Source organism: Herpailurus yagouaroundi, unplaced genomic scaffold (genome assembly GCF_014898765.1).
Source record: "Herpailurus yagouaroundi ecotype Mexico unplaced genomic scaffold, PumYag 198, whole genome shotgun sequence".
Taxonomy (NCBI): domain Eukaryota; kingdom Metazoa; phylum Chordata; class Mammalia; order Carnivora; family Felidae; genus Herpailurus; species Herpailurus yagouaroundi.
Genome location: NW_024412429.1, coordinates 17,688,479 through 17,708,140, shown reverse-complemented (window position 1 = coordinate 17,708,140; position 19,662 = coordinate 17,688,479). Strand labels below are relative to the sequence as shown.

At 38.7% G+C, this 19,662-nt stretch overlaps 1 protein-coding gene and 1 pseudogene across 2 annotated transcripts in view; both read left to right on the top strand.

The window, feature by feature from the left end:
- TAB2 (TGF-beta activated kinase 1 (MAP3K7) binding protein 2) overlaps positions 1–19,662 on the top strand; it is a 65,238-nt gene that overhangs the window by 14,816 nt on the left and 30,760 nt on the right. The window contains exons 1-3 of one of the 2 annotated variants that reach the window (XM_040448923.1): positions 95–217; positions 1,476–1,666; positions 11,889–13,389. In XM_040448923.1, coding sequence (XP_040304857.1) covers positions 1,565–1,666; positions 11,889–13,389 — 1,603 coding nt within the window. In that variant the 5' untranslated portion in view covers positions 95–217; positions 1,476–1,564. Of the gene's footprint in view, positions 1–94; positions 218–1,475; positions 1,667–11,888; positions 13,390–19,662 lie in introns of those variants that run through there. The other variant, XM_040448922.1, reaches the window with a different exon arrangement.
- Positions 15,008–15,133, top strand: LOC121013497 (uncharacterized; annotated as a pseudogene).

Here is a 19,662-nt window from a genome sequence, read left to right as displayed (position 1 = left end):
AAGTATAGTTTCAGTGGAGAAAAACTGCGAAAGCCTGATTGTGTAGGCTAAAAGAGATTAGGAGGGAGAAAGGGAAGACACTTAGGTACAAACAACCCTTCCTTTCCAGGAGTTTTAGCCCAGAAGAGGGAAGGGGCAGAGAAATGAGCTGATGGCTGGAGTGAAGTCAAGGGAGGCTAGCCCAAGTTGAGCAGTGTTGTAGCTCATTTATCACCCCTTAAGCTATTTTAAAATACCATTTACTAATTTTCAGTACTCCTCTTTTCTCCTATAACCCATTGTAATTTTTGCCTGTGTGACATAACTAAGCTGAAATCACGTAGACGAAACAATTAAGGAATTTAATTAAATGATAATAAAAAGCTAAAAGGCTTTACTATGCATGATGTCTATATATTCTGTGGAAGACTCAGAAGTTCTACCATAACTAAATTTAATAAAAAATATTTTAATATCTACTGTTATGCTGAACAGTGCTTACACAGTGCTAGCTACATGAAGGGAACAAAAGAGACCTAATTCCTATATTGATGGGGTTTATAGATTTGTATTTTTTAAGCTTATGTTAGTTAGCAAGGTTAAATGAGAAATACTACAGATAAGAAACCTGTTTCAAAGAGATTGTCTTATTGTTAAATTTATCATAAAATGACATGATCACACAAATAGCATTATATTTAAATATTTTCATGTTATTTAGGTTTAATATACTTACATACTATTTATATGCCAAAAGGGCTTTCAAAATTAAACGTGGTTTCCATTAGGAATAAAAAGAAGGTAGGTAGTTCTCAACTTTGGCCACACCTTAGAATTACTTGGGGAAGTGTTAGAAATCCATATGCCCAGGCCACTCCCCAACCAATTAAATCCAGACCTTTGGGGTTGAGCCTCAAGTAATAGCATATTTTAAAATACTGATTTTATTAAAACAGAGGGAATAAAATGCCACTGATCCCCTGAGAATGAATTCATTACACATTTAAGGATTAAGTATATCTGGAAATTAAGAAAATGTGTTGGGTTATATAGCTCATTATTAGACAAAGCATGCAAAGTCATTTTTAGAACCAAACTTTATCAGGTTCCAAACTTTAAAAATTTTGAGTAAATAAGATAACTCACCTCAGATTCTCTTCTAATTATTAAGAAAAATGTCAGTAATGTTACTCATTTTCCCCGTTTAGAAGAATGAGGGAAGACATCCTTGACGATAATTTCTTAAATGCCTTTTGGCACAGCCATTATAAGGCATACAAATAGGGATTAAACAATCTAAAAGTTTGACATCAGGAGTTATAAATTGAAAAGACAGTATAACTACATGGAAAACATTGTAGGACTAAATAATATTTTGATAACTTATATTAAATGTTAGGTACTAAAGCACGTGCCCTGTGTATTGAAATTTTAAATCCACAACAATATTCATTCTCTAATCAGTTCTCATTAAAATTTTTTTCTTTCTTTCACAGAAAATGCTTGGACAGAAGAGATGAGTACTATTTCCACTAAGGCCTAGAATTGCCTACTGTACAAATAGTCCTGATCAGGCAATATACGAATGGCCCAAGGAAGCCACCAAATTGATTTTCAGGTTTTACATGACCTGCGACAAAAATTCCCTGAAGTACCTGAAGTTGTTGTATCCAGGTGCATGTTACAGGTCAGTGTGCAATGATTTCTGCATTCATTCATACAAACCTGGGTTGTTGTTTTTTTTTTAATTAGAAGAAAACTCTTTTATCTTCCTGTTGGCACTCGTGTGCTCCGATGAAAAGAAATGAACTTTGGTGTCTGATAGCCGTGTGGCCTTTAACGAGGTGTTTAGACTCTATGGAATACAGGTAGTACCTACCTTGTGGAGTAGACGTGAGGACTAAATGAGAGCCCAGTATAAAGCCCTGATACATGGTCCATACTTACTCTGAGCTCGCTTCACTTTTCCCCTGCACTTTTTAAAAATTCCAGATCTTCATGTGAGAGTCAGGAAATCATTAAATAAGGAGTCAGGAAACTTGGGTTCTGATCCTAAATGAGCACCCCAAGCGCATTTGGCAAGTAATATGCCTTCTTTATACTTTAGTTTGCTTGTCTGTGAAATGAAGGAATTTGACTTCAACAGTGCCTCAGGTTCCAATTTTAAAGACAAAAGTTTGTTTTTATATGTTTTAATTTAATCTGTAGGTTTTCCAGTTGTCACTGACCATCTAATAAATGTTTGCATTTTTCTTGCGTGTACAATCTTAGAAATCCATAATTCTAAATATTTGGTGACAGTTGTGCCTTCTCATTTGATTAAACTGGAAATCTCTCCATCAAAAACGGCTTTTCCAAGCTTGTTAAAAATAGAGATAGAAAAAAGTAATTTGGGCTCAGACATACTTTCTCTTGATAAATTAATTTAAAAGTTTGAAATTGTATGAAATTGTTAAAGGCTCGATATCTGCTTGATACAAGTGACTACATTTTGTTCATACTCCTGTCACCTTTTATCTGTGCATTTAATTGCTCTACCTGCCTGTAGCCTAATCCAGTTTTGGTCTCTCCAGTCCTCCTTATTACTTCTGCCAACGTGTCTTTCTAAGTGCAGATTTCATCATGTTTTTACCTGCTTAAAAACCTCATGATTGTTTTTTCATACCCTTCAGAATAAAGTTCATATATTGCGAAGAGGGCATACCAGGCCTGTGATCTGGAATCCTGCCTTCTTCTGCAGCCTGGTCTCTTGCCCAGTCCTTCCTCCTCACACCCTATGCTGCAGACGTCCTCAGCTGATTGGAATTCTCTGAACATGCCTCGCTCTTTCTATAATATAGTGTTTAAGAGCATATGTTTTGAGTTAACAATACTGTATTGTATACTTGAAATCTGCAAAAAGAGTGGCTCTTAAGTGTTCTCACCACCACTAAAAAAATGCACAGAGACAGAGACAATGTGAAGTGGTGAATGTGTTGATTAACTTGATTGTGGTAATCATTTCACCATGTATAACTATATTAAATCATAACATTGTACACCTTTTAAAAAAATCACATTGTACAACCTTAATATATGCAGTTTTCATTTATCAATCATACCTTAGTAAAATTGGGGGGAAATAAATAAATAATAAAATTTTGAAAGAAATAATCAAAAAATAACATGTTTGGGGTGATAAACAGATTTGAGTTCAAGTTTTGACAGTTACTAACAGTAATTTCATTATCCTCTCTGGCCCTCATCTTCCTAACTATACAATGGGAATAAAAAACTTAACAGTGAATTAAATATGATAAAGAAAGTAAAACCACCAGTAGGATACCTGAATCATAGGAAGTGCTTAATAAATTTTGGCAGCCATTACTAATAACAATAATAATAGTAGAAGACCTATAATAAATATTTGGTGGATGAATCAGTAATCCACTAAGAGTGGAGTCAGAAGTTAAAGAAAATATGGGGAGGAGCAGAGATAGTGGGGAGTGTTTCCCCCTAGAATCCAGGTACCTCTTTCTAACTTTTCAAATAGACTTTTGTAATAAAATAACGCTATGCTGAGAGATGATAAAATAACCCTATGCTGAGAGAGTTCAGTAAGTCATTGAAAAATAGAAAAATAATACAATTTCTTCAATAAAATGTTATAAGACTTGATATGAAAGAACTGCCAATTTTTTAAAAATGTAGTCAGTAAGCATGTATTCAACTTTACCAAAAAATAGAAAATAGATGATTTTGAATTCCTTTTGGGCGCCCTGTAGTAACACTTTTACCATGTTAATCTGGTTTCACAAAGCAAACTGCCCGAAGGCAAGCTTCCTAACACCTAATGATAACTGAAATGAAATCGGTTTTGCTTGCAAATTACCCATGTGACAGATCACGTTCTTCTAAATTGAGTTGATGATCATTCCGGGCATCCAAATAATGTAATTTGTATGTGCTAGAACAAGAAATGTTAAAAGAAAGGGATGGGGAGAGCTCCTCTGAAAGCACAGCTAGGGTGCACATCTTCCCAAATTTGGGGAGATATTTTTAAACTGTAAAAGTAAATTTAGCTACCTCTAAGTGTACTTCTAAACATCTCTTATTTGGTAACAGCCTCTTCTTTTGGGAGCTGCTGTCCCTTTCCCAATTGGGTAGGCTTCTGTCCTTCCTCTGGAGGGAACCTCCCTGTAATAAATACACTGGTTCAGGACTTTCCTCGATGGAAAAAAACACGGTAAAGAAAATATAAGAAATTAGTTGTCAAAGGATCATGCCATGCTGCCACTGTGTTTACATGCTCTTAAACATCTTGCTTCTTTTTTTTTTTTTTTAATACTTATTTTTGAGAGAGAGACAGAGCACAAGTGGGGAAGGGACAGAGAGAGGGAGACACAGAATCCGAGGCAGGTTCCAGGCTCTGTGCTGTCAGCACAGAGACCTATGCGGGGCTCGAACTCACGAACCACGAGATCATGACCTGAGCCGAAGTCAGACACTCAACTGACTGAACCACCCAGGCACCCCAAACATCTTGCTTCTTAAGGACAGAAATATCTACTGTTCTTTTCTTGACTTTATTGACTGCTCAGATTCCTCTGTTTGGAACTGCCTGTATCATTTCCTTGCGCTGTGGATTCTCTAAGATGACAATATTATCAGCAGGTATAATTCATATCTTTAAAGTTTATATTTGTTAATTAAATATTAGAATGGTGTAAAAATACTGCATCGTTAACACTCTGACTTCCTTTTTTTTAACTGAGTTTTTCAGTTCTCTTAAAATGACAATTGAATCTATAAGTTTAAAATTTGCTATTCTAGGGGCGCCTGGGTGGCGCAGTCGGTTAAGCGTCCGGCTTCAGCCAGGTCACGATCTCGCGGTCCGGGAGTTCTAGCCCCGCGTTGGGCTCTGGGCTGATGGCTCGGAGCCTGGAGCCTGTTTCCGATTCTGTGTCTCCCTCTCTCTCTGCCCCTCCCCCGTTAATGCTCTGTCTCTCTCTGTCCCAAAAATAAATAAAAACGTAGAAGAAAAAAAAAATTTTAATAAAAAAAAAAAAAATTTGCTATTCTAACAGTAATGCATTAAGTAGTGTTTATTTAGTATTTGTAAGACTTAATATTAAGTACCATACATATCCTTAGATGAAGTCTTCTCAGGTGACCTCTGCCCATAGTCCTTATCCCTACACCTATCATTCTTTATTCTGTTTGTGAACACATTAATTTCCTCTACCAGACCAGGAGATCCTTAGCAGTAATTGTATTTCTTTCTGTTTGCCTAAGGGAAGTTCAGTAAATTGGTTGAAGGGGTGAATGAATCAGTTAGAGAAGGATGATCACAGAGGATATTTTGACACTATCTGTAATCTCCGGGTCTGTGTAAGAAGCTTGAGGAAAAATGAAAGAGGAACTGGAAATAATGAGTCAGACCTTTTTGTAGCTTTGAAGAGAATGCAGATTTGCATATATACAAAAAAGCAATGATTTTCAACCTTTTAGAATCTTACCCCACACCTCTTTGTTACACTTAAATGGAGTCCCACTAAAAGTAACTAGGGCGTCTTTGAGAAATAGGTGACTCCTCTAGGGTAGGAAGTGTACAAGATGATCTTGGACATCTTGTCATAAGACAAAACAAGCTATGAAAGGCTACTGGGTTCATGTCATGTATACACATGGACCAACTTGAAGTCCTTTCCACCAGCCTAAAGATCAAATAAGAATGACCACAATCAATAAACATCAAAACATTAAAGATGCTGGAGTTTGTGATGATACTGAAAATAAATCTTAGTAACTTTTAGGGGTTGCTAGAACACCAACTCATTATTCTAAAAACCAGTAGAGAGAAAGAAATTATTTACTCTGTTTCTTCTGTGCAAAGAGTACCAAATAGTTGAAGACAGCAAGTTCTTTGAGGAAGCATTGCAGCTAATACATGAAGAAGGAATCTTAGGGGCACCTGGGTGGCTCAGTCAGTTAAGCATCTGACTTTGGCTCAGGTCATGATCTCTTGAGTTCAAGCCCCACGTCAGACTCTGTACTGACAGCTCAGAGCCTGGAGCCTGCTTCACGTTCTGTCTCCACCTCTCTCTGCCTCTCTCCTGCTCGTGCCCCCCCCCCCTCAAAACTAAATATTTTTTTAAAAATTTTAAAAAAGGAATCTTACAGTTGAGATATCCCAAATATCGGCATTTTGCAATCCCTAATGAAATAAAGATTCTAAATAGCGATCATCAGTAACTGCTAGAAATCATTAGCTGTATCAGGCTGATAATATCAGAATCTACCAATCAGCTTGAAAGTCATAAAAGGACAAGGGGACATTATTATGCCCCCTTTGTGATGCAGTAAGTAACAGACGCTGTAAAGAGTCTTGCCAAAAATTTGTATATGAACCTGCTTATACTTAGAGTTACAACTACTAATTCACGATGAAATACAGGGGATATTGACACCACAGAGTGCACCCATCCAGTCTAGATGGCAAATTCTACTGGACAAATGACTGTTTTTCAACAAACAAATGGCTAGAGAATTTTTTAAAGACGGGAGGATTAATTATTATTAGAAATTTAAGAGGCATATCAGCCAAATTAAATATATGGACCTTTCTTAGATCCTCCTTCAGGCTAACTAAAAAGACGTTTATGACGTAGGATTTCAACACTATTTAGATATTAAGTGATATCAAGTATTGATTATTTTAAGGTGTGATGGGGACCTTGTGATTATGGTTAAGTCCCTATTTTTATTTATTTTATTTTATCTTATCTTATCTTATCTTATCTTGAGAGTGTGTGTGCCTGCATATGTGGGGGAGGGGCAGAGGGAAAGAGAGCGCGAGAATCCCAAGCATTAGGGCTGCATCCCAGGACCCTGCAATCATGACATGAGTCTAAATCAAGAGACACTCAAACAAGTGAGCCACCCAGGCGGCCAAGTCCCTATTTTTAAAAGATACATATTGAAGTATTTACAGATGAAAGCGAAATAATGTCTGAGACTTGATCTAGCGTTGTGAGGGGAGTAGCTGGGGCATATACATTGGGTGAAAAAAGATTTTGATACTGTTACAGATGGACGATGATATAGATGAGTTTATTGTATTTACTCTTTAATATTTAATGTTTTAATTTTTAATACATTTGATAAAAGGTACATTTCCTTTTATCTTGTTATGGCCTTATAAAATCCCTGTAAGTATACTACTTGTCAGTGTTTTTCTGATAAGAAAGTGATGTCTGTAGAGGGTAAATAACCTAAGTGCGTGTGAGTTATGACATAGCTGGGATTAGAACATATTAAATAATCAGATTTTATAAAGGATTGAAGGGATTTTTGAGAGCTCAAGAGAATTAAGGAAAAAGACTTTGTAAATAGGAGTATCTCTTTTAAAAAAGGAAGTGTGTTGGGGCGCCTGGGTGGCGCAGTCGGTTAAGCGTCCGACTTCAGCCAGGTCACGATCTCACCGTCTGTGAGTTCGAGCCCCGCGTCGGGCTCTGGGCTGATGGCTCAGAGCCTGGAGCCTGTTTCCGATTCTGTGTCTCCCTCTCTCTCTGCCCCTCCCCCGTTCATGCTCTGTCTCTCTCTGTCCCAAAAATAAATAAACGTTGAAAAAAAAAAAAAAAGGAAGTGTGGGATTGGATTTAGTAGACACATTTTAATTTAGGGATGTTGGCAGAGAAGAGACGAGAAGATGGGGTCTTTGTGAGCTTTGGTTTAGTAGGGAGAATTTGCTAGGAACAGCAATAAAGGTAACTTGAAGCAAAAAGCACCATTTAGGTTTGGCAAAAGGTAAGGTCTAACTATAGTGAGTAATTGGTTGATAAAGATTGTGGTGACTTTTAAAATTTTATTTGAAAAACTAATATATATCCATTCAGAGTTATGAGTAGGGTAAAAATTTTTACAGCATAAGAGATTTGAGCTTTCAGGGCGGAAATAAGTCAAGCCTTGCCCACTATATTTTGCATTACCTGTTCAAACTGTGGACTGTCATTTCTTAACAAGACTTCAAGATGCCTTTTGTAGTTCAGTTTTCTCTAATAAGGTATTATCTCCTATCAAACCACCTGTAAACATTTTAACTTGGTTACTTACCTTTTTTGTGTCTAAAACTGACCTCTTTCTGTCAGGTTCCTAATCTTCCAACCTCTCTGAAGTCTCTTTCTCTCTTGTAGACAAATTGCATTGACTGTTTATTTGTAATCCTTCGTAATTTGTGTCTACTGTCAAACAGTCCTTATTTCATGTCTTCCAGTGGTGGTCTTATCCAGAAGTTGCCCCTTTCCTTTTCATATGAAGTATCAACAGACCACCCTCCCAAAATACCCTGTGTCTGCACTTCTCTGCTCATTCACGTTCAGTGGCTCTCCCCACGGCCTATATCTGGTCCTAACTTTAGTGTGACTCATTTTTCAAAACCCTCAATTCTAGGCATACCTTGGAAATATTAAGGGTGTAGTTCCAGACCACCACAATAAAGCAAATATCATAACCGAGCCAGTCAAGCGAATTTTGGGGGTTCCCAGTGCCATATAAAAAGTATGTTTATACTGTAGTCTATTAATGCAGTAGCATGATGTCTAAAAAGAGAATGAGCATACCTTAATTGAAAAACACTTTGTTGCCAAAACTGCTAGCCATCATCTGAGCTTTCTGTGAGTCACAGTCTCTGCGCTGGTGGAAGATCTTGCCTTGATGTGGATGGCTGCTGACCGATCGGGGAGGTGGTTGCTAAAGGTTGTGGCAGTTTCTTAAAACAATGAAGTTTGCTACATCAGCTGACTCTTTCACAAACGATTTCTTTGTCGCACGCAAGGCTGTTTGATAGCATTTTACCCACAGTGGAACTTCTTTCAAAATTGGAGTCCGTCACATCCTGCCACTGGTTTCTCAACTAAGTTTATATAATATTCTACATCATTTATTGTCATTTGAGCAATCTTCACAGCATCTTCACCAGCAGTAAATGCCATCTCAAAAAGACCACTTTTTTTCCTCATCTGTTAGTTTTAGCATGAGATGACCCATTTCAGTCACTTCTTCAGGCTCTGCTTCTTATTGTAGTTCTTCTGCTGTCCCCACTACATCTGCAGTGACTTCGTCCACTGAAGTCTTGAACCACCTCAAAGTTGTCTGTGAGGGCTGGAATCCACTTCTTTCTCACTTCTCTTAATGTTGGTATTTTGACCTCTCCCCATGAATTACAAATGTGTTTAATGGCATCTAGAATGGTGAATCATGTCCAGAAAGTTTTCAGTTTACTTTGCCCGGATCTATCAGAGGAATCACTGTCTGTGGCAGCTATAGCCTTACAAAACCTATTTCTTAAATAATGAGACTTGAAGGTCAAAATGATTCCGTAAGCCATGGGCTGTAGAGTGGGTATTATGTTATTAGCAGGCGTGAAAACAACATAAATCTCATTGTACATCTCCATCAGAGCTCTTGGGTGACCAAGTGCATTGTCAGCAGTAGTATTTCGAAAGGAATCTTTTCCTGAGCTGTAGGTCTCAACAATGGGCTCCAACTATTCAGTAAACCGTTTTGTAACCAGATGTGCTGTCATCAAGGCTTTGTTCCCTTTTTAGAGCAAAAACAGAACAGATTTAGCATAATTGTTAAGGGCCCTAGGATTTGGGGAATAGTATATGAGCATTGGCTTCAACTTCAAGTCACTAGGAGGCGTTAGCCTCCTAACAAGAGAGTCAGCCTGGTTTTTGAAGCTTTGAAGCTGGGCATTGGCTTCTCCTCTATAGCTATGAAAGGCCTAGATGGCATCTCCTTCTAATAGAAGGCTGCTTCATCTACACTGAAAATTTGTTTAATGTAGCCACCTTTGTTAATTGTCTTAGCTAGATCTTCTGTATAACTTGCTGCAGCTTCTATATCAACCCTTGCTGCTTCACCTTGCACTTGATGTTATGGAGATGACTTTTTTCTTAAACCTCATAAACCAACCCCTTCTAGCTTTAGATTTTTCTTCATCTTCCTCACCTCTCTCAGCCTTCACAGAATTGAAGAGAGGTTAGGGCCTTGCTCTGGATTCAGCTTTGGCTCAAAGGAATGGTGAAGCTGGTTCCGTCTTCTATCCAGACCACTATAACCTTCTCATATCAGCAATAGGGCTATTTCGTTTTCTTATCATTAGTATGTTCGCTGGGCTAGCACTTTTAATTTCCTTCAAGAACTTTTCCTTTGCACTTACAACCTAGCTCTCTGGCACAAGAGGCCTGTCTCGGCTTTCAACATGCCTTCCTCACTAAGCTTAATCAATTCTAGCTTTTGATTTAAAGTGAGAGATGTGGGTGGCTCTTCCTTTCACTTGAACACTTAGAAGCCATCGTAGGATTATTAATTGGCATAATTTCAGTATTGTGTCACAGGGAATAGGGAAGCCCAAGGATAGGGAGAGAGAGTAGTTGGAACATACAAATTTATCGGTTAAGTTCATCATCTTCTATGGATGTGGGTCGTGGCACATCCATAGAATTCGTGGCACCCCAAATCTATTATAATAGTAACATCAAAGATCACTGGATCATGGATTGCCATAACAAACATAATAGTATGGAAAGGTGTGAAATATCGCAACAGTTACCAAAATGTGACACAGAGACATTAAGTGAGCAAGTGCTGTTGGAAAAACAGTGCCAATACGTTTGCTCAATGCAGGCTTGCCACAGACTTTGAATTTGTAAAAGAACAACACTATCTGCAAAGCACAGAAGCACAGTAAAACGAGGTATGCCTAATTTAATCTCAATCTCTTTTTTTTTCTTAAAATCTTAAAATCTCCAATAAAACCTTTAGCTCCAACTAAGTCTGTTGAAATTACCTTGTTTAAAATATGCTTTTGTTGATCACACTTACATCTGTCTTTACTCCTGCCATTCCCTTCACCTGGAATTCTTTGTTCCTATCCAAGTCGTGTATAAACGCATATCCTACTATATATAAAACCCATCAGACTACATGTCCCTTAATAACAGTTCTTTGTACAGTAGCCTACAGTACTGACTCTGTCGAACTTCAAAACCACTTGGCACATACTCCTGTTTTAATAATGTTACCTTTTCATAAATCCATGGTTTGTCTCCCTAATCGAGTTCCAGAACTCTTCTAGGGAAAGTTTGGTTTTATAGGTCATTGAGTTTTTCCACAGGCTCAGACTACTGTGCATATTTTGGGTGTTCAGTAAATATTTTTATGGATGATTTATGAGTAATGATTGGTCAGTCTCTTGAGGATTCTTTGGAAATAATCTGGTTGCTTTTTTGTTTTTGTTTTCATTTCTGTGGAGTAGATTTGTATGGTACTGTCTAAAGGCAGAGATACGAACTCCATTACTCTAGGGCCTCCCTGGAACTTCCATTTCCTATATATGTGTGGGGTTTTTTTACACAGGTTAAGAGGAAGCATGTAAGGAATTGAGATGACTTTGTTGTGAATTTTCGGACTTTTTATATTTAAACACTCCATACGTGATTTTTTTAAAAAGTCATTAGTTTAAAACAATTGATACAGCATTTGAATGCAGGACATCTAATTAATATATAATACTCGAGTGGTTATGTTTTGTTCAACATTCAAATCGTGTTTTTAATTAGGTTATACTTTTACTGTATTTGCATGAATCCATTTTACTTACAAAACAGCTCCTAAAACAGAACCGTGACCTGGTTTGCTGTCAGCTATTGCTAGAGAGCTTTTCCATTAAGTTAGCAGTGAGGATTTTTATAATTCTGTCATTTGCACCAAAAATAGTTCTTCTCAAATTAAAGATTCCAACAGATCTGTTAGAATTGTATTAACTAGTCGCTAGTTAATCGCGTAATATTTTAGTAGTGATGAGCATGTGAGCATGAGCTTCTGGTTGTTAACACCAAGCTGTTTTTATTTTTGTTTTATAGAATAATAACAACCTGGATGCCTGCTGTGCAGTTCTCTCTCAGGAGAGTACAAGGTATCTTTATGGTGAAGGAGACTTGAACTTCTCGGATGACTCTGGAGTTTCTGGCCTACGCAATCACATGACTTCTCTCAACTTGGACTTGCAGTCGCAGAATGTTTACCACCATGGGAGAGAAGGACATCGAGTGAACGGAAGCAGGACTCTGACGCACAGCATTAGTGATGGACAACTTCCAGGTGGTCCGGCCAATAACGAGCTATTTCAGCAGGAGCCACAGACAGCACCAGCTCAAGCTCCTCAAGGCTTTAACGTTTTTGGAATGTCTAGTGCATCAGGTGCTTCAAATTCAGCACCGCATCTTGGATTTCACTTAGGCAGCAAAGGAACATCTAGCCTTTCTCAGCAGACTCCCAGATTTAATCCCATTATGGTGACGTTAGCCCCAAACATCCAGACTGGTCGTAACACTCCTACATCTTTGCACATACATGGTGTACCTCCCCCTGTACTGAACAGTCCACAGGGAAATTCTATCTATATTAGGCCTTATATTACGACTCCTGGTGGTACAGCTCGACAGACACAACAGCATTCTGGCTGGGTATCTCAGTTTAATCCTATGAACCCTCAACAAGTCTATCAGCCTTCACAGCCTGGCCCCTGGACTCCTTATCCTGCATCTAATCCTATGTCACATACCTCAGCCCAGCAGCCAAACCAGCAAGGCCACCAGACCTCTCACGTCTACATGCCCATCAGTTCACCTACTACTCCACAGCCACCGACCATTCATTCATCTGGGAGCTCCCAGTCTTCTGCCCATAGCCAATACAACATTCAGAACATTTCGACAGGACCTCGAAAAAACCAGATCGAAATCAAACTTGAACCCCCACAAAGAAACAGCTCTTCAAAATTGCGTTCCTCTGGACCTCGGACCTCCAGCAGTTCCTCTTCGGTCAACAGCCAGACCTTAAATAGAAATCAGCCCACTGTTTACATAGCTGCCAGTCCCCCAAATACTGATGAGATGATGTCCCGTAGTCAACCTAAGGTCTACATTTCGGCCAATGCCGCCCCAGGAGATGAACAGATCATGAGGAATCAGCCCACCCTCTTCATATCCACAAACTCCGGAGCATCTGCGGCCTCCAGGAACATGTCTGGGCAAGTGAGCATGGGTCCTGCCTTTATTCACCACCACCCTCCCAAAAGCCGAGCAATAGGCAATAACTCCGCAACTTCTCCTCGAGTGGTGGTCACTCAACCCAATACAAAATATACTTTCAAAATTACAGTTTCTCCTAATAAACCCCCTGCAGTTTCACCAGGGGTGGTGTCCCCTACCTTTGAACTTACAAACCTTCTAAACCATCCTGATCATTATGTAGAAACAGAGAATATTCAGCACCTCACGGACCCTACTTTAGCACATGTGGATAGAATAAGTGAAGCACGGAAGTTGAGTATGGGATCTGATGATGCTGCCTACACTCAAGGTAATAATACGGAAGGTGGGGTCACTTTCCATGGTGGGCTTATTGGTGTATATTGGATTTCACCGTAGACATGGCTGTCAGCATTATTACTGCATCTTTTAAGTGTTGCCCCAACTCATACTGTTTTTAAAACTTTGAGAGTATTCATATGAGCTTTGAATTTCAGTTTTATTATTGTATAAGTTAAAGTTTGACTGATAGGGTTATCACAACTTCAGAACAATCCACTCTTGTTTGTTTACTTTTTTTTTTTTTTTAATGCTTATTTTCTTACTTGAGAGAGAGAGAGAGAGAGAGAGAGAGTGCATACGGGGGAAGGGCAGAGAGAGAGAGAATTCCGAGCAAGCTCCACGCTGTCAGTGTAGAGCCCGACACGGGACTCAAACTGACAAAACACCAGATCATGGCCTGAACCTAAATCAAGAGTTGGATCCTTAACTGATTGAGCCACCCAGGCACTCCTGGTCTGTTTACTTTCTTAATGTTTGCTTTTCAGGTAATTCTCTTCTCCGTGGTGATGCTTACCTGCCCTTTAAAATTTCTACAAACACACATCTTAGTAAGAGATGAGTGAATTCATACAGTAAATCTGCCTTCTTCGACCAGGCGAATTCTCTACTTACTCTTAAGGCATTTTCATTTTTCTAATATGACGTTGTTCGTCTTATTTTATGTCAAAAGCTAACTTCTTCAAGTCCTAGAATAATTTAACTCAGATTTGATTTCTATTCTAGATATTTGTCTCTTTCAGTCACCCTTAATCATCCATGAATGCAGCCTTTCTTTTTATTTGGAATTGTGAATAAAAACATTAGTTTTCAGTCTGTCTCTCTTGATTATCCTTTTCTGAAATAGACTAGTTGATACTGACATAATACTAAATGATATCTGTATTAGTTCAAGTAGAGATAATTTCTGTCATACATATTTTATTTGGTCCCTTAAGTTACATAATCTTCAGTAGGAAACTGTTAAATTCATTCAGATAAGAAAGTGGAGGGTAAGTGTCTTCTTGACTATTGATGTAGATTTGTAGATTGGCTGCGAGTCCTTTAGAGTAACAACATGTCGTACTCATCTTTGTGTCCCCAGTGAATTGTTCCAAGTACTGTAGGCAGGAAAGCACTATATATATCATCACTCCCACGCAGCCACCTACTACCCCTAGTACCACTTGTCCTTTTAAAAATTCCTAAAAATAGGGGCACCTGGGTGGCTCAGTTGGTTAAGCTTGCGACTCTTGATTTCAGCTCAGGTCATGATCTCATGTTTTGTGAATTCAAACCACTAATCAGGCTCTGCACTGTCAGTGCAGAGCCTGTTTGGGATACTCTCTCTCTCTCTCTCTCTCTCTCTCTCTCTCTCTCTCTCTGTCTCTCTCTCTCTCTCTCAATAAATAAACTTAAAAACAATTCTAAAAATAATGATTTCACTGCTGAGTTTCTCAGAAGAGCCTGATTGTTTTGGCTTATTTTATGTTTCAAGCAATTAGATTCTTGTGATTTTCAACTCAAGCTGGACTGTGGTGTTTTCAGATTCCATAAACACCTGTGCAGCTTTCAAATTAAGATGCCCAGGTCTTAACCCAAACTTGCTCAGTTAGAATCTCTGAATGGTGATCGCTTCTCGGCCTTTTGGCTAAGATCAAGTGTAGAATCTCTGAATGGTGAAGCCTAGTGTACATGTGTGTTTTCAAAGGTCTGTGGGTGATTCCAATTGCACTAAAAATTGTGCTAAAACTTCTGTTTGTTTTCCATATATCTGTGACTAAATTGGACCCAGTTTGTTTGTTTGTTTATTTATTTTTATTGTTTACTTTTTGAGAGACAGAGAGGGACAGAGGAGGGGCAGAAAGAGAGAGGGAGACACAGAATCCAAAGCAGGCTCCAGGCTCTGAGCTGCCAGGACAGAGCCCGATGCAGGACTTGAACTCAGGAACCATGAGATCATGACCTGAACCAAAGTCAGATGCTTAACTGACTGAGCCACCCAGGTGCCCCAAACTGGAACCATTTTTGTTTGGTTTCAGTGGTATATGAATTTTAATATACCACTATTTATTCCACTGATACTTAATTCTTACTCTTCTCCCAAAGTCCTCCCTTCTCCTTCTCTCCTTCCATCAAAATAGCAGATTTCCTGTATTCATATAGTTTGCTATTTCTTAAATGGAGAATAAATTGTTGTATGGAGACGATGTGGTAAAGGGAATTTTCAATTGAAATAGACATGATGATCACATTTAACTGGATTGTGAATATAAAGTGTTGCTTAAACTTGCTATCTCCCAGTTTTTCTCATTCTCTTTGGAATCTACTCTAGTCAGGATTTTTTCCACTATAGTCAGCTCTTGTTAAGGTCATGAGTGACAGCATTGTTACAAAACCTATCTGTCTCCTTTCAGCCCTCATCTTCCTTGATGTGCGTACAGCCACATTTACCAGTGAAGCACCCTCTTCACAGTGAAACATTTTATTCATTTGACTTCTAGGATACTATAAAATTTCCACCTTCCTTTTTATTCTTTGCTCGTCCTCCTTCCCTCATCTCTCATCTCTTCATCCTTCCACTTCTCAAAGAAGTGGGATCAATGCCTCAAAGCTTAATCCTTGGGCCCCTTCTCTTTTCTGTCTGTACCATTCCTTAGGTGATTCATTCAGCCTTATGACTCTATAAATACTATGTGCTGATGATTCCCTAATTCATAACCTAGACTTAATCCCGAATTTCAAGCCAGTTTATTTAACTACTTATTTAACATCTCCATTTGAATGTTTACTGGCCGTCTCAAGTTTTCCGTGTCTTAAATACCTTCTGATATTCCCTCCAGCTTACTCTCCCTGTAATCACTTTTCCCATCTCAGTTCATGGCAATTTAATTTTTTTTTTTTTAATTAGGCCAGAAACTTCAGAAACACCCTTGACACCTTCTTTTTTTCATATTTCACATCTAATCTGAAAATCTATCAACTCTAACCTTCAAGGTGTATCAAGAATTCTCTCTTCTTACCACCCCATTATTATCACTCTGGTCTGAGCCACCATCATCTCAAGTGGATTATTGCAGTAGCCGACCTGCTTTCACTCTTGCTTCCTTATGGTCTTCTTTCAGCTCAGCAGCCAGACAGATGCTGTTAAAAAACGTAAGTCAGATTATATCACTCTTCTGCATATGATGGCTATTTCATTCAGAGTAAAAGCTATGAAGCCTTATGTGATCCACTGCCCACCGCTCATCTCTTTTCCTTCTGCTTACCACTTCCAGCCGTATTGGTCTTCTTGCCAACGGCCTTCCTTAAACAATGGAAGGGATGCCTTAGGATCTTTGTACTTGCTGTTCTCTGTCTGAAATTCTCTTCTCCCAGAATCCAGTTAATTCCCTTTGGATCTTTACTCAGATGTCACCTTTTCAGTGAAATCATCCCTGGTCTCCCTGTCTAAATCTCCATGCCAGCATTTCCCATCTTTCCATCCTTGCTTATTTTTGCTCAGAGAGGGGAAAATGAATAATCTAATAGTAAGATACATAGTAACTAATAAATACCTGCTGAAAGCTTACTATGTGCTAGGCACTTTTCTGAATGCCCATTTATTTCCCACAACCAACTATAAAGCAGACACTAGTATTTTTCCTGTTTTCAGATTAACATACTTAGAAACAGGGTAAATACCTTGCCAAAGGACAAATGACAAGATTCTAACCTAGGAAATTGACAGTGGAGCCCACACTCTTAAACCACAGCACTGTAACCTCTTTCCACATTTTAAAAATAAACCCTCTAGATAGATGCTTCAAGTTTGTCTTGTAGCTTCACATAACCCCTGGTTCACCACTGTGGGGGCGACATGTGCCCCAGTTTAAGAAGCGTGAAGCTAAAAGATCACTCAATAAAAATAAGTAAAACAAAAACAGGCAGCTATAGGGAAAGAAATCACAATATACAGATATAATTAGAAAAACGACTTGAAAAAATAAAGCAGTCCCCTGGAGAAAGAAGTATAGGGAGCACTAGACTTCAAAAGGCACCTGAACATTAAAGAAAAAAAAAAAATGCTGATGAGTGAAGGCCCTGGTTTGAGAGCCCAGAGCCTACCCAAGTAACATATAGCAGGGTTCCACGGAATCCACCGCTCAAATTACTTCTCTACACTAACAGCCTTCAGACAGCTGAAACAACAGCACTCGCTTGCTTTGCACATATGTACATACATGTGGAATTTCATAACATTCGTGTGGCTGCGTATCCTTGTATTACCTGGTGCGTGCACACCGGATTGGTGGGAGTACTGTTCTCCAGCCCTTTCATCTTGTTTCTTTCTGTTTAGTGTGGAACTGCTGTTGACCTAGATTTAGGCATCATCCAGTGACAAAATTCTTGATCTCGTGTTTCTTTGGCTTGGTTCTATTCAAATCAAAAGATTATTCGGGACGCCTGGGTGGCTCAGTCAGTTAAGCAGCCGACTTCGGCTCAGGTCATGATCTCGGTGAGTTCAAGCCCCGCGTCGGGCTCTGTGCCGACAGCTCAGAGCCTGGAGCCTGTTTCAGATTCTGTGTCTCCCTCTCTCTGACCCTCCGCCGTTCATGATCTGTCTCTCTCTGTCTCAAAAATAAATAAACTTTAAAAAAAAATTATTCTTTCCTGAAAATGTATCTTTTGTGAGGTTAACTTATACGTGTTTGACGCTCTACAGTTTATACAGCACTCACTATGGTACTTAATGCGGTGACCCGAATAATAGTGATCTTTAAGAAAAGACCTGAATTCTGATTTATGTGGCATGGGTAATAAAGAGAAAAGAAGTGTCTCTGCCTCCTGCAGTGAAATGGATCTCTCTAAAGCTCCTGGAACAGACTATTTCAGAATAGAAAGAGAAGTTGAGCCAAGTACCAGAGTCGTAGGAAAATATTTTTCTCAAGTTGAGGACAGAACATACATAAATAAATTTGGTACACTAAATGCATTCTTTTTCATTTGTATTTCATCTAACATTTAAAATCTAAAAATACTACAATAAAACATGTCAAAAATGAGAATTTATGTCTATAAAAGATACATTGATTGATAAGCCCTCTGCTATCGAATGAGAAGAAAAAGGGATAAATTAATGAAACTTTCCCAGGTCCTGCTCATTTCATCACCCAAGTCTACCAACACCACTGCTAAAGGAATTAAATTACACTTGAGTCCTTATCAAAGTACTACAGGAACCAGAGACACAAATGAATGCCCAATAGAAAAGACAAATTCAGGTTAGAGAGAAATGCCCTTTTGAAGTCTGTATATAAAGAAGACTCCTATTCTATCTGCTAAGAACAAATGTTAAAGTAAAAATTGCTTGCCAATTTTTAGTAAGGATACTGTGTGGCCACAAGCTACGTTTTCCCCCTTGAGTCATACTGCCTGACTGTACCTAACTTCTGAAAAGTGCCAGTAAATATTTTATCATTCACTGTATTCTGGGACTTTCTGGTGCCCTCTCACATTCATAGATGTACGCTTTTAGTAATACTGGCAACTTCTTTAGGTGTGAAGAACAAACATTTCATTGATTCAAACTAATTTACATTGTGGGGGATGGAAGGAAAGGCCTGCTTTCTATGTTTTGTTATAGCAGGCAGAGGCTCTTACCAGATTACCACTGGTGCCAAAAATGATGTCTTCTTCTCTTTTATTTCTGAAGAGCCTCGCATCAGGCTCTGTGCTCACAGCTCAGAGCCTGGAGCTTGCTTCAGATTCCCTCTCTCTGCCCCTCCCCCACTCACTCTCTGTCTGTCTCTCTCTCCCTCTCAAAAATAAGTAAACATTTTTTTAAATTTACATATATAAGGTTATAAACATTTTTAATGATTCCCTACTACTTTTTTCCCAGTTATATTTATGGTCCTATCATACTGTTAAGTAGTAGCCTTGACTTTGAACCTGAAATACAAAAACAAATAAGGAAAATTACAAGATGAAATTTAGCTCCTTGGACTTTGTATGTCTCATTCCTTGTCCTTTTTTTTTTTTTTTCAGTATATGAAATTTATTGTCAAATTGGTTTCCATACAACACCCAGTGCTCATCCCAAAAGGTGCCCTCCTCAATACCCATCACCCACCCTCCCCTCCCTCCACCCCCCATCAACCCTCAGTTTGTTCTCAGTTTTTAAGAGTCTCTTATGTTTGGCTCTCTCCCACTCTAACCTCTTTTTTTTTTTTTTTTCCTTCCCCTCCTCCATGGGTTTCTGTTAAGTTTCTCAGGATCCACATAAGAGTGAAAACATATGGTA